The following is a 22,889-nucleotide window of genomic DNA, read 5'->3' as shown; positions in this document are numbered from 1 at the left end:
TTCACAGCGGCAGTGATGCCAGCTGAAAGGGACACCTGTTTTATGAAGCAGACCAGAGCATCCTCCTGCATGGTACTTGGAAATTTCTTGGCTCATGCAATGACCACCAGACTTACACCCAGTGAACAGAAGATGAGTTTGGATAGCAGTAGGAATAGTTTAATAAACGATTTGACAATCTGGATGGGAATTGCCATGATACAGATAGTTTCATAAATCAGTTTAATAACAACATTTGAGTGGAGGGTTACCAGTGACCACCATGTTGCTAAGTCAGTGGTGAGTTTTCAGACCCATCTGACCCAGCCTGTGGCTTCCAGTGGGCTGTCTCTCCTATACCTGGGGAGTTGTCCTCAGGTAGCCCTCTCAGTGTTCTCCTCTCCCTGGTGCTTTCTTGGCCTTCCCTGCTGGTTTCCCACATGGGCTCTGAAAGGTGAGTGACTCATGAGAGACAGAGATTCAACCAAGAGATTCTATTGGGGGGCTGCCTGAAGGAGAGGCAGAGAGCAGAGAGAGAAGAGGAGGAAGGCAGAAAGAGAGAGAGAAAGAAGAGGAGGAGGGCAGAGAGGAAGAGGGCAGAGAGAGGGAAGAAGGAGAGAGAGAAGAGAGCGTGTGCTTAGAAACTTCGGCTTCAGAAGGGTTGCATAGGGGATGTGGTGGGTGCTGATTGGCAGGGTGACTCAGGAACAGCGAGCAGACACTATGTCCTGTGGGGATTGGTGGGGGAAACCTTTGAATTTGGTGCTCTTGGCTTGGCGCCCTTTGGAGAGGAGGAGGAGGGGTAAGGGATTCCATGATGTTCTACGAGAAGGGGGGTCTCCCACACACCCAACAGGCTCTCCATCTGTATCACTCCCTTGTAAGCTCACCCTGTCTCACCCGAAGTTCTGTGTTCGGACAATGGGAAGAGTGGCCTTCAGGCCAGACCACACTTCTGAATTCCAGATTCAGAACCAACATCCCTCCTGACATCTCCACCTGGGCACAGGCCTGGGATCTTAAATTCAATGTGATTTAGACAGAATTCCTGCTTTTTGCTTCCTAATCTGTTCCATCTGCAGCCTACCCCATCTTTCTAGGTCCTCAGGCCAGAACCTTAGGGCACTTTGGATTTCTCTTTCATTTGCACTCCACAGTTGATTCTTCTGGAACTCATGTGGCTCTGCCATCAAAGGGCATTTAGAATCTGAATTTCCTCCCTACTTCTACTGCTCATCCAAGCCCCCATTTAAAATGTAAGTCTGGTTATGCCTCACCTCTGCTTGGAGCCTCTGGCTTAGGGTAAAAGTCAAGGTCCTCCTGAGGCCACCCCTTGACCAGAGTCACCTCCCCCAGCACTCCCTCTCCTCAGCTCCACTGCAGTGGTCTCCACTGTGCTCAGCATACACTAGGTGTGACTCTGGGCACAGAGGCATTTCCCCATGTCGGCTGGCATCTTCATGTCTTCCATCCTTTGTCTCAGCTTTTAGTGAGTGTGCCTTGGCCGTGTTCTTGGTACCTCATCCTGATCCCAGTCCACCCTTAGACTTCACCTCCATCACGCTGTGCTTCCTGCACACTATTGATCAGCTTCTACCACCATGTGAATTATTTACAGTGCTGTTAAATCTTAACTGCCAGCCTTCTCTGTCTCCTCTCCTTCACAAGAGCAGCAAGTGGGTTGGTTCACGAGGCGCTCAAGGCCGAGCACCTGGGCCTTGAGCACCTTGTGAACAAACCTGCCTGCTGGTAAGCTCAGTATCTGTTGAACAGAATGAAGACTAAACCCAGGTCTCAGGCTGCCCTGTGAGGCCCTGTGATTAGGGCAGGATGACTGTTCCCAGAAAAGGGTGCATCCTGAGGGTATTCCGTTTCAGAGGGTCACTCTGTTTCCTGCTTTTCTGAACAGAAAGATCCTTTACAGAAGCAAGATCAAGAGACAGAAGCAAGAGATCATGTGGCTTTTGCATGTTCCCTCTGGTACCTGTAGAGGGGTACTCTCCAGGAACTCAGTGGCCTGTGGGTGGGAACCGAATGAGGTCACAGGGAGAATGGCCTCTAAACAGCATTTCATTACAAATTCACAATTTTCTAAACTTAATTTTTAGTTTTTGAGACGGGGTCTTGCTCTGTTGCTCAGGTTGGCCTCAAGCTCACGATCCTTTTACCCCAGCACCTGTTAGTCCTTGCAATTCCTACGTGACTGTCCGTTTCCAGCAGCCCCTCCCAGCTCAGAGCAGCCACATCACCTGCACTAGCAGTACCTCACTTTTCCACGTCTTCTACTCTACACATCCTGCCAACATGAGTTCAGCATCTGGCCTGGGCCAGGCACTCCACAGGTGGAGGGATAGCGGGAGGACCCTCCAGGTTTTCAAGGACTTAGATGGGAAAAGAAGAACTGTCGTTTCACCAACACTCCATGAGCAGGCCTGAGCAGGTGTTTTCTCCTCAATCTGCAGGTCAGGCCCCAGCTAGCAGATGTGAATAGCTGTGCAGGTAGGCAGAAGGGTCCAGTGGGAGCCGCGGTGCTCTGTGCCACAGCTCCTCCTCCTGCACAACCCCTAACAGCAGCACAAGTCTTTCTCTGCACAAGTCCACACAAATAAGATCACAAACACACAATATGAGAAAACTAAGAGGATTTTATTGACTTTTATATGTTCTTGGAGAAAACCATTCACATGTAAAACTTTGACATTTGATGAGATTTATTCACACTTTATTTTACACATAAATTCCTCAATTTGTGGGGAAGACATGATTTTTCAGTTCAACAGGTCTTTCACATGATTACAGTCACAAAATTGGCACACTACTTTAACAACTGAACCCAACAGGCAGGACAAAGGGTGAGCTGGACGCTGACTCAGACCTAACAGGCCTCCTGCAAGGCCTCGGGAGCGCCTTCTGTGAGCTTACTAAAATACCAACCCAGCGCCTCAGGTCATAAGTGATTGTTCACAAAATAAAACCTCTATTCCAAGTGCTGCTTGTTTTATAGAAAAATATTACAAATAAAAATTAGTGCTATTCCAGGCGTTCACTTTAAGTTCACACAACACAGGTCAAGCCACGCTCCGCAGACATCACTGCACCCTATGGGAGCCTGAGCCACTGACTGAAGCACCCCAGCTTCCACAGCCCGGTGCTTACACTGCTGACTCTGCTGACTAAAAATGCAGGTAAGCTAATAGCTTCAGGTGTTTAGGACACTCGTAATTTGTTCCTAGTTTGAGACTCAGAAAAAAATGCTCCAGGAACGTGACAAAATTTGTATTTCTTCCTGATACAAGAAATTTGTCAAAATCTGTAATTATAAAACAGATTTGCTATTTAGAAAGCAAAGCCTGGATGTTTTTCATGGGTGGAATCTTATTCAGATATGATTCAAATTTTAATCTGGACTGGGCTGCTGGAGAGAGGGGCAGGTGGCCAGTACTGCCAGGTGGTTTGACAGACATGGGAGGTTGGCCCTGCTAGCCAGTCCGAGGCAGTGTCTCGTTCACAGATGATGTGGGTTGTAAGGAGCAGGTCTCTCAGAAGCTATGTACAGCAGCTTACACGTCCGTGTTTCTCTCTCGTCGATGCATAATTCATCTATGACATGCCTGTCCCCAGACTCGTGCAGGCACACGGATTCTCTGCTCTACTGTAGGGGTGAGGTCTTCAGTGGGATCATGATTCTGGATTCCATTTCCTGAATGAGTGGGACTGAACACAGCAGCAAGGTCAGTGTGCTGGTTTCTCCACTGCACTGCACGACACACACCAACAAGCAGGCTGCTGAGAAGACGAGCCCGGAGGCAGAACTGAGTTCAGGGCAGGTTGGCTAGCCTCCTATAGGATATTATTAAAACTGGACAAGATCCTACCTGGAAATGTGTTTCATGTGTGGGAAAGTAGGAAAGTCCATATTGTGACAAAAAAAAAAAAGGTGATTTCTCAAAAGGTTCTTTTAATTAAAATAAAATTATATAAAATCAAACAATACTATATTTGCATATATTCTGGAGAGAGAGAGAGAGAGAGAGAGAGAGAGAGAGAGAGAGATAGATAGATAGATAGTACTTGTAAAACTGCCCTGCGAGGCAAACACAGCTTTGGGAGCTGATGGAGGGGGTAAGAGTAGCCAGAATCACGATCTTTAAACTAAAAGACAAGGTGATACTTACTTCCCTGAATAAATTACTCTTGCATTTTCTTGGTAATATATGGGCTTAAAAATACCTGACATACAACATGGTTGGTATTCAGGGGGTCTGTTGGCATCACTGGGGTGTATTCATGATTTATGTGTGTATATGTGTATGTATACATGTATGTATACGTGTGCATGCATATGTGTTTTACCAAACTGATTTACCAAACTTAATTTCTTTTCTTTTTTTTTTTTGGTACAAGGATTGAACCCAGGGGTGCTTAACCAATGAGCCACATCCTCAGTCCTTTTTATTTTTTTATTCTGACACAGAATCTCACTAAGTTGCTTAGGGCCTTGCTAAGTTGCTGAGGCTGGCCTTAAACTTGGGATCCTCCTGCCTTAGTCTCTCAAGTGGCTGGAATTATAGACTTGAGCCATGGTTTGCCTGGCAAAATTACTCTTCTCAATTGACCTACTATGGTTACATTTTTTGGAACTGACAATCTTGATGAGAAAAAGAAAGTTTAAAAAATTTGTGTAATAAATTTTCAAAGAATCTAGAAATCTACAAAACAAACAAAACCCCCAAAAGAAGTAATATTATAAAATTCACAACATCCAAGGGTCTGAAAACTGTCCCAAGCAGTATACATATGTGAAAGAATCAATGTTCTTCTTTACAAAAACAAAGTCAAGTAAGTGTTACAGAAAATATCTACACCTCCACTCTATCTACACCTCCACTCTTTCCACCCTGTTTTTACAGAATACACATTAGCTTCAGGGTGAAAGAACATAGCTGGAGACGCAAGATACAAAGAATCAAATCCTTGAGGACTGTTAGAATACTACCTGGGTGGGGCTGGGACGCAGCTCAGCAGGAGAGTGCTTGCCTAGCACCAAGGAGGCCCGGGTCCAATCCCCAGCACTGTGACAACCAGACATGCACATTCATGCAGGGTCTGCTTCATGTGCCTCCAAGTGTTACCTGTGTAGTACACCAGTTCTTCCCAGCCGTGTTTGTGCCAGGCCGCGTTCCGTATATCTTCCCTGGTCTGAAGATCCTTGTAAGCTTGAAAATAATCACACAGAAAAAGCAAGACTTCGACATCAGGCCCTGTATTGCAGCGGTCACTATTCGACAGGTCACGGGTTTTTTTTCCATGGGCACTTAGTACCCAGCTGGGAAAACTGCATGTTAACCTGAGAAAACATAGTCTGGGCCTGGTGGGAGAAGCAAAGCAACCTGCCCTGAGCCCTGGCAGCCTCCTGAGGCAGGGCCACTCCACACACGTCTGGGCACCTTGGACCACAGACAACAGCCACTTCGAGCGCAGAGGTTCTGGGGCCTCTTGGGGGGAGCACCTGCCCAGCTCCTGAGACCAGGTAAGGTCCCAGGACCACAGAAACAAACAAAACAAACTCCACTTTAGGTGAGAGACCCTGAGTGCAGCACAGAGAGGTGGAGGCCAGGCAGCCCAGCGAGTGCAGGGCACCTAGGAGCACTCCTGGAGAGCTGCCTGGAGGGGTCCAAAGGTCCACAGCAGCCTGCCGGGCTGACCCCTGAGTCCCTGGCAAGGACTTCCCACTACTTGCACTGCTTGCTGGTAAGTACCCATGGGCATCTTCACACGGGGTTGCTTGAGGCTGAAGGACTCCCGGGCTCTTCCTTCCTTCGAGTTCTCAACAGAACTGCAGAGCCTCCTGGCTGGGAGAAGGCCTGTCAGCTCACCATGTGGATACAGGGTTTCCCCCAGGACTCACAGCCTGGGGGTGCTTCCACAATTTCAGCTGCATTTTCAGTGTGGTAAAATAAGCCTACACAGCACTGACCACTGTGGCCAGCAAGTGCAGAGTTCTGGTGGGAACTCCCACGGACGCACATCCTCAGAACTGCCGTCCACACAGCCTTCCCACCCGTGTCTCCCTGCAGCTCCTGCCTGTTGCCCAGTAGCCACCAGCCTGCTGCTCTCTGGACACTGTGTGCCACACCCAGGGGGAGCACACAGCAGGAGCCCTTCTCTACCACCTCACTTAGCCTGATGTCGCAAGGCTCGTCTGTGTCTGACAATGATCAGAACTTTATCCTGTTCTACGGCTGAATGATGCTGAATTCTATGTATATTCCATATTTACTTATCCATTCTCTGCCTTTCTCTTCTTTGGGGGGTGGCTACCATTTTTATCTCTTTCTTTCTTTCTTTTTTTTTTTGTCCCAGGGCTCAAACCCAGAATTGTTCAACCACTGAGCCATATCCCTAACCTTTTTTTTAAAAGCAATTCTTTCTCTTTCCATATATATATATATATATATATATATATATATATATATATATATATAGTTGATGGACCTTTATTTTATTCATTTATTTATATGTGGTGCTGAGAATCAAACCTAGTGCCTCACACATGCAAGGCAAGTGTTCTACCACTAGGCCACAACCCCAGCCCTCCCCAGTCCTTTTTTTATATTTTATTCTGACACAGAGTCTCACTAAGTTGTTGAGGGTCTCACTAAGTTTCTGAGGCTGGCTTTGAACTTGCAATCCTCTTGCTTCAGCCTCCTGAGCTGCTGGGATTACAAGTGTGGCCGTCACACCCAGCTGTGGGATGACTTTCAAAGGTGGCCTTGAGCACAACACCACACTGGAAGGGGGGCATGGTGGGGTGGTGGGTGGAGGAGACTGAAGAGGGGGGAGAGGGATAGTCCTACAGGGGTAAGAGAAGGAGAGACTCTGACAGCCAGGAGTGCTGAGCCGGAGCCTGGCTGGGCCACTCAACTGTGTGGTCTGAGCACCTGTTTGCCAGCTTTGAGCCACAGGGTTAGGAAAAAAGGGATGATGTGTTCAATAGCAGAGTGGCCTGCAGGTTGGGGAGGCCTGATGAATGCGGGCTGTCTTGCTCCAGAAACATGGCACTGTGGGGCAGGCCATGGAGAGAGCACATCTGCACACCCCAGGTCCCCTCTCATAGGGGACTAGGCAGGGGTATGGGGGATGAAGACTGGGGCAAAGGTGGATACTTTGGCATGGGAGGAAGGCAAAGAAGGGGCCTGGGCCTCTGCACAGGGAGCACCTGCTGCTCCAGGGGCCTGGAGGCAGTGAGGGCCTGCCAGGCTCCGCTGCACCTGCCTGTCGCAGCCCCAGCTCTTCACCAGGGAGTCCCATTCAGACCAGGTGGGTGGCGGGTGACATGTGCTGAGAAGGGATGTGCTCCTGGCTTGACCCCACTCGACAGGTGAATCATGGCGTGACAGAGGTCCTCCTCAGTGTGTCCCTGGCCCACCTGGATGCCTCTTTAGGCAGAGACAACAGAGAGGTGTGGGGCAGGCCTGACTTTTCAGTTTGTATCCACTGGACAGATGCCAGTTTGGAAATAATAAAAATGACTCCACACTCACTTCAAATTAGGCCCTAAAGGTTAAATTACGTGTACTTTAAACTCAGAAGGCCAAAGGCAGAACGCAGTGAAAAGATGTTTTTAACCTACTGCATTGGAAAACCGACACTCCTGGGGTGGAAACTGGGCTGGAGAGAACTGAGCTCTGGGCAGCTGTGCTGCCCTCCGTGCTCCACACAGCTGAAGGGCACATGGCACCTGTCACTTGGTGTAGGATTTCAGCCCCCTTCACTACAGGGACATCCCGTGCATGGGCTGAGGTGAGTGGCATCTGGGCTGCGCAGGGTGTCTGGGGGTGAGGTGGGAGAGCTCCCTCAGACTGCAGGGCATCTGTGGGGGCAGGCACCAGGGGCACAACTGACCCTCTCAGACCTGGCTTCCCAGCAGCTGGCTTCCAGGCAGTCGGTATGCACTGTGTGGCTCTCTGAGGACTCTATTTCCTCCCCATTCAGCCCCTCTTCCCACCTTTGCTTGTCAATTCCACCTGGATCCTGAGGTCCTGTTCACCTCTTGCCTCTTAGGATTTCCCCAAATACCTCTCACTTTAAGTCCTCTTTAGGCCTCTAGAGCATCCTGATCACCTCCCCAGGAAGTGGACCATGCACACCCCAGGTCGCAGCACTGTTGTTTTATGCCTCAGAGACCTGCTGGCCGAGTCTCTAAACCCTGAACACTGACACAGCAGGCAGACAGGCTCCTGAGACCTGTGGAACCCAATCAGGCAAACTACCCAGCCCCTCTCCGTTGACTAACCCAGCCTGACCATGAGTGATCCTTTTCCTTGGGGGCCTCTTGACCATGTCCAGAGGCATGTCCAGCCTCACGCTGAGCCCTGGATCCTACTCTAACTGGGAGGGAGGCGCAAAGCCACCAGAGCATCAGCCAGCATCACACGGGGCTTGGGGGCCCAGGGGGATGGTGACACTCACTCCTGTGGTGTGGGGGGCAGTGACACTCATTCCCAGGGGTGAGTAACATCTGAATCAGGCCTTGAGGACACCAAAGGAGGTGCCAAACAGAAGTTGGTGGGTAGGGCAGAGAGGGAGAGGGAGGAAGGTACTGGGACAGGGCACTCCCTAAACACAGGAAGTGGGAGAGAGTGTGGGGAGGCTCTGGGCTGGGGTTAGGAGGGTGCAGAAGGTGAAGAGGGTGCAGCCCCAGGGCTTGTGAGCCACTCCTCACCACCCCTCTGTCCCTTCGCTGGGCCCCCTGGTCTCCAGTAGACAATTGGCCTTTGCCTCTGTGTGTTGGGACAGGCCTGCGCTTGGCAGTCTGAGGTCTGAGGTTGGGGATGTGCCATGGTGCTCATGGCTACTGATCTGCACCATCACCCAACACGACCTGATTAGGAATGGGCACCTAAGTTCCAGCCCCTCAGAGCAGAGGGGGCGTACCTACCCCAAAGGTGGTGCACCATGTACAGCTCTCCAATCTGCGAGAAGAACCCACCTACTGCCTCGTTACTGTCCTGTCTAAAACGGATGGCCCGAGCCCTAGAAGAGAAAAGTAGGCAGGGTTAGAGGGAGTCAGTAGGCTACCCCTCCCACATGCAGGCCAGTTGTTTAGAACAAAGACAGCTGCTCTTAAAGTCATCAAATGGCTACCAGACTATTAAACACAATCAGAAGTCACTTTAGTGCACGTGAAAGACAAATACACCTCTCTGTAGCTGCATCATTTTTGAGAAGTGAAAAGGATTTCATGACTATTCAGATGAACAGTGACATCAGGTACATATGTGGCTGCCAGAATTCCTGATATAAGAAAACTGGCAGAGATGACCTGGCAACTTAGAAATAATTGCTTCTCCAAGGACACTCTTTAGGAGAAAGTGGGGCACTAAACACCAGGACTCCAGAGGGAATTTCCCCCATAGGAGACAAAGCCCACCCTGGAGGATGGGGCCAAGTACAGAGGAGAGCATCACACTTTCACAGCAGCCAGAGGGCAGCTCCTGAGAAGCATGGCACTGAGAGGGTCTGCAGCTTCCCGTAAAGCAGTGGGAGAACAGACAGCAGCTTCTGGGCAGGCGCCATCAGACCATCACTGTCACCAGCAAAGTTACCGATGGTTCCCTTTCTAATCAGAGCAATCCATCGGAAAATGGATACTAAGAGGCACTCAACATGTACTGTATATGCAAGAAAGTTCATCTGCACACAACACCAAAGTGTGATTGAAGTGGCTAAAGATTGTTTAAAATCACTGGGCATGGTGGCACACACCTGTAATCCCAGTGGCTTGGGAGGCTGAGGCAGGAAGATCACAAGTTCAAAGCCAGCCTCAGCAACTTAGTGAGGCTATAAGGAACTAAATGTGACCCTGTCTCTAAATAAAATATTTTAAAAGGGGCTGGGGATGTGGCTCAGTGGCTAAGCGCCCCTGGGTTCAATCCTTAGTTAAAAAAAAAAAAAAGTTGTTTAAAATTTTGCTGCCAAAGGTCATCAGTTCTCCAATTTGGGCACCTTCTTTCATACTTGTATTGGGTACCTGTTTTTAGAATTGAAAGTGAAAATGAAGTCAGGGGCTGCAGATGTAGGGATGCCACCAGAAGTAAAGCCAGAGCTTTCAGAGCCCTCCCTCCAGGTATCACCCAGGACACTGGTGCCAGTGCTGCCCAGGCTCAGGCCTGCAGCCAGCACACCCTGAGTCAACAGGACTAGGGAAGGCACTCAGCATAACTTGTCTTCAACGGGCTGGAGGCACATGGCCAATGACACCACCTACCAACACCTGTGGGGCAGGCGTAACCCCGGGGGATACTGAGACTCTGAGGCTGGCTGGCCAGCTCATCCTCCTACAGGAGCTGAATCATGCCATCTCACAGGGTGTGAAGTCTGCACAGGAACAACCTGGGAGTGAGGATGCCAGTCTGCCTGGGACCACTCTGCACACATATTCTCTTCCTCCACTTGGGGACACCAGCACCTGGCCAGGCCCAAGTTCTCGGCTTCCTGTGGTAGAGCCCCCACAAGTTGGCCATGACAGTATTAGATTCTTTTACCTTTACATTTGTAAGTAAGTGATCAATAACTTCATGAAAATTACACATCAGATTGGTAAATTATTGAAATTAAGCAAATTAATTTAATGTGCATTCTAAGTCTGCTCAGAAGGAAAAATCTATTTTATTGAGTGATAAAGTATTCCGGATTATTCTTTTCATTCTGAATTCTTCTAGTTCATTCATGGAAGACAAAGGAAACATACCTGCCTCAGCCTGCTAATGACCAGAGCATGCACTGAGAGGAAACCACCGTCTCAATAGTCACCTATGTGCCAGAATACAAATTCAGGGTTGAACTGGGACATGAAAATTTTTATAAGGAACTGAATAACCTCATTACATCCTTGTGGATTCCTTATCAAATCTTAATTAGTAATATGCACAAATTAAATTGAACATCTAAGTTATTACAGTTACAGGCCAAAACCAAGAAGCACAAGAACAAAGGAGAATCCCCCAATGGACTAGTGTGCATAGCAGCGCACCATCAAGAGGATGTCTTGGCCTCAGACTAAAGATCTTGTGGCTGGTGTTACTGAGCTTGACATCCGAGGAAAGAGCTGTTAGAAATAGAAATCTCAGGACCACGTGCCAGGGCCAAAGAGATCTGTTCTGATGTAACACAAAGTGAGAAACTTCATAATTGAAACAGGAATGCTTCAATACAAATTGAAAGTAAGTAATAGCCACAGATTCAGGCTTAAAGAGCATCCACGAGGACCAGCACCGCCACGTTGCTTCTACCCTGGGATTCTCCCAAGCACTGCTCAGCCTCTTCTGTGAGAAGATAATGACATGGCGGCTATAAGGTGGCTGGTGCAGGCAGACAGAGCCATCAGCCTCAGGTACTCTTTTTAGTTTTCCATCCTCAGCGTGGCGTTCTCAAGATTCTCTTGTGCTATCAGTGCAGATCTGGCTTATTTAAACCACTTTGTAAAAGTTCCATGCATGACTACACTGTGGTCTCTCTCTCCACGGCTTCCAGGTGGTTTACAACTTGGGCAAGTATCGTGGATCTATTTCTTATGTAACCACAGCTTCTGCTGCCCACATGTCCACCCACTCAATATTCACTGACCACCGAAGACATGCCAAGCGTGGAAGAGAGTTGCAAATGGCCCCTGGCAGAGACATGGCACAGCAGCTGTGTGGGGCACCTCCAGGAGCGTGTGTAGGGATACCTACTCGAGTCTTGGTTGTATATGCCTCACTTTCTTGATTCAGAATCATCCTTGGATCTGAGGCTAAATTACACTAAACGAAGTGTGTTGGATTATATTTTACATGTCAAGAAATTCACTGGTGTACAATTCTGTGGTTCTCAGTAGATCCACAGGCTGGTGCTGTGATCACAGTCCAGCTGTGCTGAAGCCCCCTCATGCCCATTTGCACTCATGTCCACTCCCATGTAGCAAGGACCCATTAGTCCACCCTATGTTTGCACAGAGCTGGCTCTTTGGAAACTTCATGAATGGAGCGGTACAGTAGGCAAGGTGGCGCATGCCTGGAATCCAGGTACTTGGAGGCTGAGGCAGATCGCAGGCCAGCCTCAGCAAATTAGCAAGTCCCTACGCACGTGCTACTTTCTGCTCTATTGACAGTGGCCATCCTAATGGGTGTTGTGTGATACCCCTTCTAGTTTTGGTTTGTATTTTTCTTGTGTTACTGATGTTGAGCATCTTTTTATATGCTATTAGTCATTTCTATATCTTTTTGTGCCTGGTAGGTACAAGACCATGGATTCAATCCCCAGCTCTGATAAAAAACCAAACCAAGCCAAATCTCTGTATCTTTCTTGGAGAATCACCTGCTCAAGCCCCTTACTCAATTTTTAATTGGGTTATCTGTATTCTTTTTTTTTTTTTTGTATTGGCGATTAAACCCAGAGGTCATGTGCCATTGAGCCACATCCTTAGCCCTTTTTACTTTTTATTTTGAGACATGGTCTTGCTAAATTCTGAGACTGGCCTCTAACTTTTGATCCTCCTGCCTCAGTCTCCCAAGTCACTAAGATTACAAGCGTGGCTACCAACCCTGACTGAACTTTTTGTACATGGACTAACCTCACCAATATTTTTATTTTAAAAATTAAGAATCTTGGGGATGGGGTTGTAGCTCTGTGGTAGAGCGCTTGCATAGCATGCGTGAGGCACTGGGTTCAATTCTCAGCACCACATACAAATAAATAAAATAAAGGTCCATCAACAACTAAAAAATATTTTTTAAAAAATTAAGAATCTTGCTGGGCATGGTGGCTCATGCCTGTAATTCCAGAGACTTGGGAAGCTGAGACAGGAGGATCACAAGTTTGAGGCCATGTGGGTAATTTCAAATAGTCTGGACTGGAGGAGTCAGGTCTAAACAAGATTGGCCATAGGTAGATGATTTTTGAGGCTTAGTATAGTTGTGGAAAGGGGGATCCATGGTATTATTCTCTCTAGTTTTGTATATGTTTTGAAAATTTCATAACAAAAACATAAAACAAAACAAGAGTCTAAGCTGGGTGCAAGGTACATGCCTGTGATCCCTACTGCCTGGGTGGCAGAGGCAGGAGCACTGCTTGGGTCAAAGTTTGAGAGCAGCCTCACAACACAGCAAGATCCTGTGCTTCCCTCCCCTCCCCCCTGCCATTTTTAAAAGTCTAGAGTCAAGTTATGGAATTAGTCTCAGATGTATTTCTTAGTATTAACACTATGGGCTAAAAAAACCTATTAATAAGACTAATATGACTTACAAACTCAATATTGATAATATACTCACCAGTAATTGCCCCATTCGATCATGGTTCCTGGCTGAAAAGAGATTTAGATTTTGGTTTGTTAGTTTTTCTGTGAAAAAAAAAAAAGAAATAGGAGTGCAAACATGCTTGTTCACCACGTGCCTGCCCCACAGCAAGAGCAGCACTCAACAGCTTCATGCAGGCAGACATCACATACACATCAGAGCAAGGCATCCATGTCCATCATCAGGGACACAGTGAGCCCATTCTGCAGATGCACCGAAGGTTACCAATCACCTCCTCTAATTCAGAGGTGATCATTAGAAGCTGAGGGCTGCTGAGATGTTCTGTTTTATCACAGGCACAACCAACCATCTTCTCCATGGAACACACAATCATTATTTGTCAACAGAAAGTCAATTCTGCTGTCTGAGGCTCACGTTCTAGTGGTTGGGGAACAACTACAAAGTACCACAAAAGGTGATTCCCAGGTGGGGTGTGGCTCAGGGGCGAACACCTACCAGCATCGTGAGGCCCTGGCGAGTCCCCAGCACCATTCCCCTCCACATACACAATTCCTTTTACTTTTACATGCTGAATAATTTGCTCAATAGCCACAATGGTTAATTTTTTTTTTTTTTTTTTTTGGCAGGGAGTACTGGGGATTGAACTCAAGGGCACTTACCCACTAAGCCACACCAACACCCCCAGCCCTATTTTGTGTTTTATTTAGAGACAGGGTCTTACTGAGTTGCTTAGTGCCTTGCTTATGCTGAGGTTGGCTTTGAACTCACCATCCTCCTGCCTCAGTCTCCCTAGTCACTGGGATTACAGGAATGTGCCACTGCGCCTGGCTAATTAATGTTCATTAGTTGCTCTAAATCAACTATAGTAGATGCCATATATTATACCTAGTTCGGAACTTGAGATCTTTCTACTCAAAAGATAAAAGTGTCAATTTAGAAAAAAATCAAATAATAAATGTGTAGAAGATCACAGAGAAAAGAGCTTAGCGAGGCGTGAGGGAGAGGAAGTGGAGAAGGACTGACAGGAGAACCAGCACATCTGGCACAACCTGCCCCTAAGCTCGCTCTTCCTTCACTGAACAAGGTCTGACAGCATGTGGACTCACCCTGAGCTGGTAGGGCCTGAGCTCATGGGTCTGGACCTTGGGACTCACCCAGCGCTGGTAGGACCCAAGCTCATGGATGTGGGTCTGCATCGTGGGACTCACCCAGCGCTGGAAGGACACAAGCTCATGGATGTCAGGTCTGGACCGCGGGACTCATCTGGAGCTGGTAGGACCCAAGCTCATGGATGTCGGGTCCAGGCCGTGGGACTCACCCAGAGCTGGTAGGGCCTGAGCTCATGGATGTCAGGTCCGGACCGGACCATGGGACTCACCCGGAGCTGGTAGGACCTGAGCTCATAGATGTTAGGCCCCGACCTCGGGATGGGCTCGTTCCAGAAGCTGAACTCCAGCAGCAGCTGGTTCTTTCTGGAGAGAAGCATGTTACTCCTCGCCTTCCGGAAGCTCACGAATTCCTTTGGGGAGGAAACGTGCTCATGAAGTGTTGCAGCCCCATGTATAGACACTCTCTAGGACCTACTCTGATAACCATTCATTCCCATAGAACGCGGGTGCAGGTGGGGTGATGGGCAGATTGCAGTTGGCCAGAGACAACTCCATCATCTACTGCATGATTAGGGAATGGCTGCTGGCTCCTTTCCCTACAGCTCCAGGGTGGATGAGGAGCTATGCTGGCTCCCTGATTACTTAGGCCATCAAGGAGACAAGTTTCGCTTTCTGTGTCTGTAGACTTCCTAAGCAGTGTGTGATGGTCTATGATGGGGACAACATGGTGACTACAAACAGCAGATGGCTCAGAGGCGTTTACAATTGTCTGGGGACCTATGATGTGTGGCTGTCAACCTCTGCCGACACGCACCTGCTAGTGAAGGTCAGGCAGGGCAGCAGGCCAACAGGGGAAGACACATATGGTCGCAGCACTGGAGCAGACACTAGAGGTGGCAAGGTTGACTGTGCCCGCCATGCTGATTTTTACAACTGAACTGTGTGTCAACAGCACTACATGATCACTGTGTCTAAATACAACTCAAGAGTCCAAAGGACAAAATTTCTACTAAAAAGCTGAGCAGTTTACTAACAGAGACTGATGACAGAAGAACCATTTGGTTCTGCACTGACATCTACTGGATCACTAGGCTGAGTAAGAACCCATTTCTAAGCAGTTACCTGATTTTCTCTGAGTTTGTTCATGACCTCCGTGAGGGCTGGGTAGCCACCTTCGTACCTCCAGAGATGGACTGAAACGCATGGAAAAGAGAGCACACACTGAGAGCAGGCACCTGAACACACCTAGAGAGCAGCGTCAGCCATTACGACTCTAGCTGCCACTGGCCTCAGTGACATGACAAAGCTTCCCGGTATCCAAACATTAAAAACAACATGATAATTAGTTTTTACAGTGAATTACAGAAGAAACTACTTTAACAGTGGAACCAGACTAAGTCTTAGAAAGTTTTGGGTATATATAAAACAAGCATTAAATCAGAAAATTGCCTAAGAGACCCAGAAAGGCTAAGGGTGGAGAGTGAGCCAGTTTCTGGCTTCATACCAGCTTGATCCTGCTCCCCGTACCACGTGTTCCAGGTGCCCACCAGCGTGCAGGGGTAGTGTGCATCTTCGTGAATCTTTGGTAACACCTCTTGGCTTAAAGAGAAGAAACAGCAACAGTGATTCAACAGCCGTGGAACATCCCAGTGGGCCACACAAAGTAACACAAAGAAGGTCGCCTATCCATGTCTGGCCACAGAGCTCAGAACAGGCTATGATGAGAGGATGCATGAAGCCACCTCTCAGCTGAATTTTGCTTACTCTGACACCCTATTCCTCGATGTTAGGTTTCCACCCCAACAACCTAGAGGTGTGAGTAAGTCAAGTGCAGTGATCACTGTGGTAGGGAAGAGCCAAGGTCCCAGGGTTCCAGGAGCTATTTAGGTAAAGGAGGGGGAAAAAGAGAAGAACTACTTATTATTTAGGAATGTGACATTTATAAAAGATAAGTTCTGTTCCAAAGTTAAGAAGAATGAGAGGAGAGTCATGGGAATAGCAGAAAGGAACCAGGAAGCAAAAGGAAAGGGAAGTTAGTAATGTTTGAGGTGGAGGCAGATGACAAAAGCAGCGCCTGCAGGCAGCCATAGCAGGACGGGGAACAGTGGCCCTGAAGAGGACGCAGGAGTGCAGGGCCAGGGCCTGGAAGCAGCCCAGACCCCACAGTCCCAAAGGCACCACCAGCGTGAGGAATCAAAATTAAAGATAGCGTGAGTAGGCCGAGGTGCTGCGGGGTCTCCAGAGGCACCCAGATGTCTCATGCAGGAGCACGGCAAGTAGTTTCCTGCCGTGATGGGGCAAGGACGCAGCAGAGCCTGCGCAGCGGCCAGGGCTTACGCACAGAGAGAGAGCTTCCCACAGGGTTTAGAACAGGGTGAAGCCAAAGGAAAGGGAGAGCTCAAACCTGCACAAGCGAACAGGAAAATGATGGTGGAAAATGATGGATGCAGAAGGCGGACCTGGTGGGAAATGGAACCTGTTCATGTCTTTTGTTAACCTCATGAAGCTAATGACCAGCTGCAGACCCTGGGCACCAGGACAAGGCACGTATGGATGAACAGCTGTGTTGCTGTGGTCGTCTACAGTAGCACACCTTGTGTTGTTATTATTACTTTTTTTCTGGTTCAATCCCCAGCACCACAGGCATGCAGGACAAGCACTCTACCACTGAGCTGCACCCCGCTTTTTATTTTGAGAGAAAGTATCACTAAGCTGCTCAGGCTGACCTTGGACCTGAGCTCCTCCTGCCTCAGCCTCCTGAATGGCTGGGATCGCAGGTGTGCACCACCACAGCACATCATGTGTTCTTTTAAGGATGGTATTTATTTTTTAAATTAAGATCTCATATTAAATGTATCTGATGCAATAACCATGAATGTTCAGAAATAATGGGTCTGATGAAAATCAGGGGTGGGAAGAGACAGATTAAGTTAGGAAAATGAAAAGGGGTTTCCTTTTTGTCATATGGCACAAGCCAGAAGTAGAACCATGAAGGAAGAAGTCAACACAGACAACACAGGTGTGGTTGAGGAAGGCACAGGCCCTGGGGGTGCCGGGTTTTGACAGGACAGAGGCCCATGTGCAGCAGAGTCAATCCTCTATTCTGGGGGCTCCATCTGCTCCTACAAGCCTTGGCCTTACCTGAATAGAGGGTGTAAAGCAAGCAGTGCTTGTACCCAGAACAGGGTGGGCTGAGCAAAATCTCACTATAGGGCCCCTAAAAAACCAACAGAAGTTAAGTCTTTATTTTCTGGAAACAGGGAGAGGCTCAATGTTTCAGAGAAAAGAAAAAAGAACTTGATGAGGAGAAGAGAGAAATCAAGCAAATCTGTCTGACACATTTTGGGCAAGGAACTGAAGGATGGGTGGAGCCAGGTATAGCTTTAGGCCCAGAGGGGCAGCTATCTGGAGGAGGGGAGGCTACCTGGAGGAGGGGAGACTACCTGCAGGAGGGGAGGCTACCTGTTGGAGGGGAGGCTGGAGGAGGAGAGGAGGCTACCTGAGGCTACCTGCGGGAGGGGAGGCTGGAGGAGGAGGGGAGGCTACCTGCAGGTGGGGAGGAGTGGAAACTAGCGGAGGGCTCAATCAGGTCAGGTGGGGAAGCAGAGCCTCAGGGGCTGGCTGACCACACAGAGGTGCAGAGAGCCTGTCAGACATGGCCATGCAGAGATGCTAGAACAGCTGGGTGCCTCCCAGCTGAGCCTGAGGACTGAGAGGAGGCCTTCAAATACTAATAGGAACAGGGGCCAGAGGGCCAGAGATAGAGGTGAAGATGAAGCCATCAGAGACAGGAAGAGAGTCAGGAACCCAGCACAAGAGACCATTTCACTTCAGGAGAAAAGACTTGTATATACACACCTACTTCATTAGAGGTCTTTTCAAACAAAGAGAAATGAGCTGAGGTGTGGAGTAAATTCTAAATACCTCCAGAAATAAACCAACAAAACAGGGGGTTTTGCTCCTGAAAATTTTGCTGATTCTATAGATAAAATCAGTTACTTTCTCTTGAAAATAACAGATAGTAAAGGTCATAAAAACACTTTTTCATTACATTTGCTCAGAACTGAGCATTAAAGGGGCTGGAGTTGTGGTGTAGTGGTAGCCATGCTTACCTAGCATACATGAGGCATTGGGTTCAAGTCTCAGTACCACATACAAATAAATAAAATTAAGGTCCATCAACAATTAAAAAATATTTTAAAAAGAACTGAGCATTAAAGCATTATCTGTTGTTAAGAAGTGCTAAGCTAAAATTGTGAACAACTTAGATGCTCTTCAATAGATGAATGGATAAAGAAACTGTGGTATATATACACAGTGAAATATTACTCTGCATTAAAAGAGAATAAAATCATGGCATTTGCAGGTAAATTGATGGAGTTGGAGAATATTATGCTAAGTGAGTGAAGTAAGCCAATCCCCCCCCCAAAAAAAAACAAATGCTGAATGTTTTCTCTGATATGAGGATACTGATCCATAATGCAGGTGAGGGGGAGAATAGGAGGAATGGAGGAACTTTAGATAGGGTAAAGGGGAGGGAAGGGTAGGGATGGGGCAGGGGGAGGGAAAGACAGTGGAATTACCGTCATTACCCCAAGTACTTGTATGAAGACATGAGTGGTGTGACTGTGTACAACCAGAGACATGAAAAATTGTGCTCTATATGTGTACTATGAATTGAAATGCATTCTGCTGTCATGTATAACAAACTAGAAAATATATATATATATATATATATATATATATATATATATATATATATATTAAAAAATTAAAAAGAAGTGCTGAGCTAATTCCCTTCATCTCAAGGTGTACAAATGGCCTCAGAGGGTGTGGCTCCACATCCTAGGATACTCAGCAGGGGACTTGGGTTCTGGAGAGGGAACAGCTGCAGGAAATGGCAGCTGTAATTTCCTCAAGAGGAAGACTAAAGACAGCAGGGTCGAAGGGACGAGCTCTAATTCTGGCACCCAGAGCTGCAGATGGGCTGACTGCATCTGGGCATCAGGAGGGTCTGCCGAAACTTGAGTGTGGGATGAGCAGATGGACCCTGCAAGGCTTCCTTCAACCTTGGTTCCACCGCATTCTGAAGTCTAAGTGATGAGGGTGACCTCTTCTAACAACATTAAGTGAAGTAAGCCACAGTCAGATAGTCAAGATTCATATGTTTTCTCTCATACATGGAAGCTGTATGAGAGGGTTTAGCTGTATGTGTTTAAAATAAAATGCCACTGGCCATCCCACAAAACCTGGTGTAAGACCCTCTCCACATTCAGCTGTATGAGGATGAGCCCATCTCTCAGATACCACGTGCTAGCTGAACAACAAACATCTATATCACTACTTTCCCCCAAGGAAGAGTTTGAGATACACACCAAATCTTGTTGTACGCTTCTAGGCATTCTGGCTTAACGTTGTGAACTGAAACAAAAGAAAATCAGTGATAAACTTACGAACAAACAAACATACACATACAAACAAAAGTCAGCTGTGGAGACAGCGAAACTGCCACTCACACTGTAGTTTGTACAGGCTGCTGGTTTCCTTTTTGGCCAGGAGGTTAGAGTGAGCATCTTTTCTCGGGTCAACCTTCCGTACAAACAAGGATTTCAACCAACTGTCTTCTCGAGGTCTGTTGTTAGAAGAGGTCAATTTCCTGTGGAACAAAAAACGCACCCATCTGAGTCTAATTGGAAGTATGAAGACCTCAGTGTCTTCAGGTAGCTTTGCCTAGGATGGCTTCCAGGCACAGGCACTGAATGCAGGTGCCATAGAACTTGTGCTCTCCAGCTTGCCATCGCACACTGAGTGAGGAGAGACATGCAGAGGTAACTCCCCATACTCCAAACAGTTCCCATGTTTACTTAGCACTCTGTGCTTCACAATTCCCTCTCCTCCAAAGCAATTTTCTTTTTATTATTTACTTGTTTTTTTGGTACCAGGGATTGAATGTAGGGGCACTTTACCACTGAGCCACATCACTAGCTCTTTTTATTTATTTTGAGACAGGCTCTTGCTAAGTTGCTAAGGGTTTCACTATGTTGCTCAGACTGACCTCAAATTTGACATCCTCCTGCCTCAGCCTCCTGAGTTGCCAGGATTACAGGCATTTACCACCATGCCCAGATCATTTTAATTAATGCATTATAATTATACCTAACAGATACATTGTGATATATTTGCACATGCACACAAAATAATCTTGGTCAATCACATTCCCCAGTACCGGCTCCGGTCCACTTCCTTCATCCTACTTGTCTCTTTTCTAATTTCACCAGATAAATCCCCTCTATGTTTTTTCCTTTTGTCTCTAGCTTCCATGTATGAGAGAAAACATATGAATCTTGACTATCTGACTGTGGCTTACTTCACTTAATGTAATACTCTCAAGGTCCATCCATCTTCCTAAATGGCATGACTTCATTCTTCTTTATGGCTGAGTAAAACTCCACTGTGTATGTATTCCACAATTTGTTTATCCATTCACCTGCTGACGGACACCTATGCTGGTTCCATAACTTGGCTATTGTGAGCTGCGCTGTCAAAGCCATTTTGACATAGAACACACATGAAGAAACCTAGAGCAGTCAGTCTGTAGACATGAGTGGAGTGTGGTGCTGGGCGGGGAGGGCGGGGTCACTGCTGGAGGGACACAGAGTTTCACTGTGGGAAGAGGAAGCATTCAGAGGATGGATGTGGTGATGTGTCTACAGTGTGAATGCTCTTATGGCCACAGGGCTGTGTGCTTAGGAACGGCAAGAGTGACAACACTGTGTTTTAATAGGTTTTGTCTCACCATCATTTATAAAGGCATCTGGCCAGGAAATGGCAGGCATGGCTGTGAGACACTGAACCTGATCCACACCACAGAACTGCACCTGTAGAAATGCTGGGCGGGGGGTCTACGGTGGCAGAGTGCCTACTCAGCATGCAGGAGACCCTGGGGTTGATCCTCAGCACCCCGAGAAATAAATGAGTAAGTATCCAAGTAAATCTGGCTAAACTACAAACTATACTTTCATCTTGAATTTTCTAGTGCTTGTCTAACTCCACAGGCCCACCAGTGAGAACACAGATCTGTCTAACCTCAAGTGCAGGGTGAATTATTTACATTGAAACCGAAACTCCATGTAACCTTTGACCCAATAATTATACTTGAAGTTGCACTCTATAGGTAGCTGGAAGTGCATGAAGTTGGACACACAGAACATTCATTACACCTGTGATCTCAGTAGTTCAGGAGGCTGAGGCAGGAGGACTGCAAGTTCAAAGCCAGCCTCAGAACTTTGCAAGGCCCTAAGCAACTTAGTGAGACCCTGTCTCAAAGTAAAAAAATAAAAAACTGGTATGTGGCTCAGTGGTTAAGCAACCCTGGGTTCAATTCCTAATATCAAAAAAAAAAAAAAAAAGAAAAGAAAAGAAAGAAAAAGAAAAGCAAGAAATCAGAACCTAGTGGAGACTAATCCTCTTCCAAACTTCACATAACCAGCATCAAAGGACAAACTGTGCCCCTCCACTGACTTCATTTTTGTTCAGATTTACAGTTCTATGAGTTTTGGCAAATGCAGTCACCTATGCCACACAGTTCAGACAAGGAACATTTTCTCACTCTTCTCATGACTGACCCCTTCCCTGCTAGCAACTGAATGCTGCCCAGAGCCCTGCCTCTCTAGAGGTCTCTCACTCCCAAAAGGCTTCTGAATCTGCCCTTCTTCCTGCACTCTCTCCCCTCCTCTTCTGAGGGCATGCTGGGGATCCTGCTAGGCAAGGGCTCTCCTTTAAGCAATGAGCCCAGCCTTCCGCATGGTCCCCTTAGGACTGAGACCATCTCCTCTGGCTAAAGTCTTTATGGCATACTCTAGAATTCTGATTTTTGATGGATTCTTCTGCCCCTTCCTACATCATACTAGGTGCAGAAATGTTCTGGGGTGCCAAGTGGCCACCATAAATGGTCCTTAGTGCTTCAAAATGAGGTGGGATGCTGACGGCCAGTACAACCCTGTTCTGTGGGATCTCTGTAGGTACTGGATGATTTCCAAGACTCTTACTAATCTGCTTAGCAAACTTACCAATAGGTAGAGTAAGAGGAAGAGTTAACTCCAGATATTAAGGAAAGGACTAAGAGTTCAAACCGGGACAGAAAAAGCTCTTGGAGGAGTACATTCTCCACTGTTTCAGGAGACGAACACCTGAGTTCGATTCCTGTTCTTACCCAGCACTGGTATTTTGGAAAAACAGTACTCTAAACTTCACAGGCTATTGGCAGCCTTTTTCTTTTTGGCTTAAAATTCAACTAGCTGTTGTATGTTTTTTATAAATAATGATCAAGAACAAAAAAAGCATTTTTTTCAATTCCCCCAAAGCAGCAAACTCACACTAAACAAGTGAAATGACAAGCTAATGCCAGTGCAGGCGACCTTTCTGTCAAGATGTTGGCAAAAGTGCTCCTATTGCACTTGTGGAGGAAGTCTGAGGCCTTCCTTCTGCCTTTACTGGAGGTCCCAGG

The 22,889-nt window shown here is 47.3% G+C and overlaps 1 protein-coding gene across 1 annotated transcript in view; it reads right to left on the bottom strand.

Annotated features, from left to right (window-relative positions):
- Nucleotides 1–2,606: 2,606 nt before the first annotated feature.
- Nucleotides 2,607–22,889, bottom strand: part of Nipsnap2 (nipsnap homolog 2) — a 30,957-nt gene continuing 10,674 nt past the window's right edge. Inside the window, exons 2-10 of the mRNA XM_077802247.1 lie at nucleotides 19,900–20,039; nucleotides 19,759–19,804; nucleotides 15,888–15,982; nucleotides 15,506–15,576; nucleotides 14,653–14,793; nucleotides 13,290–13,321; nucleotides 8,921–9,015; nucleotides 5,112–5,195; nucleotides 2,607–3,693 (exon numbers count right to left, since the gene is read on the bottom strand). Coding sequence (XP_077658373.1) covers nucleotides 3,629–3,693; nucleotides 5,112–5,195; nucleotides 8,921–9,015; nucleotides 13,290–13,321; nucleotides 14,653–14,793; nucleotides 15,506–15,576; nucleotides 15,888–15,982; nucleotides 19,759–19,804; nucleotides 19,900–20,039 — 769 coding nt within the window. The 3' untranslated portion in view covers nucleotides 2,607–3,628. The remainder of the gene's footprint in view (nucleotides 3,694–5,111; nucleotides 5,196–8,920; nucleotides 9,016–13,289; nucleotides 13,322–14,652; nucleotides 14,794–15,505; nucleotides 15,577–15,887; nucleotides 15,983–19,758; nucleotides 19,805–19,899; nucleotides 20,040–22,889) is intronic.

Source organism: Urocitellus parryii, chromosome 9 (genome assembly GCF_045843805.1).
Source record: "Urocitellus parryii isolate mUroPar1 chromosome 9, mUroPar1.hap1, whole genome shotgun sequence".
NCBI lineage: Eukaryota > Metazoa > Chordata > Mammalia > Rodentia > Sciuridae > Urocitellus > Urocitellus parryii.
The sequence above is the reverse complement of the archived record's forward strand: the minus strand, read 5'-3'. Positions and strand labels throughout refer to the sequence as shown.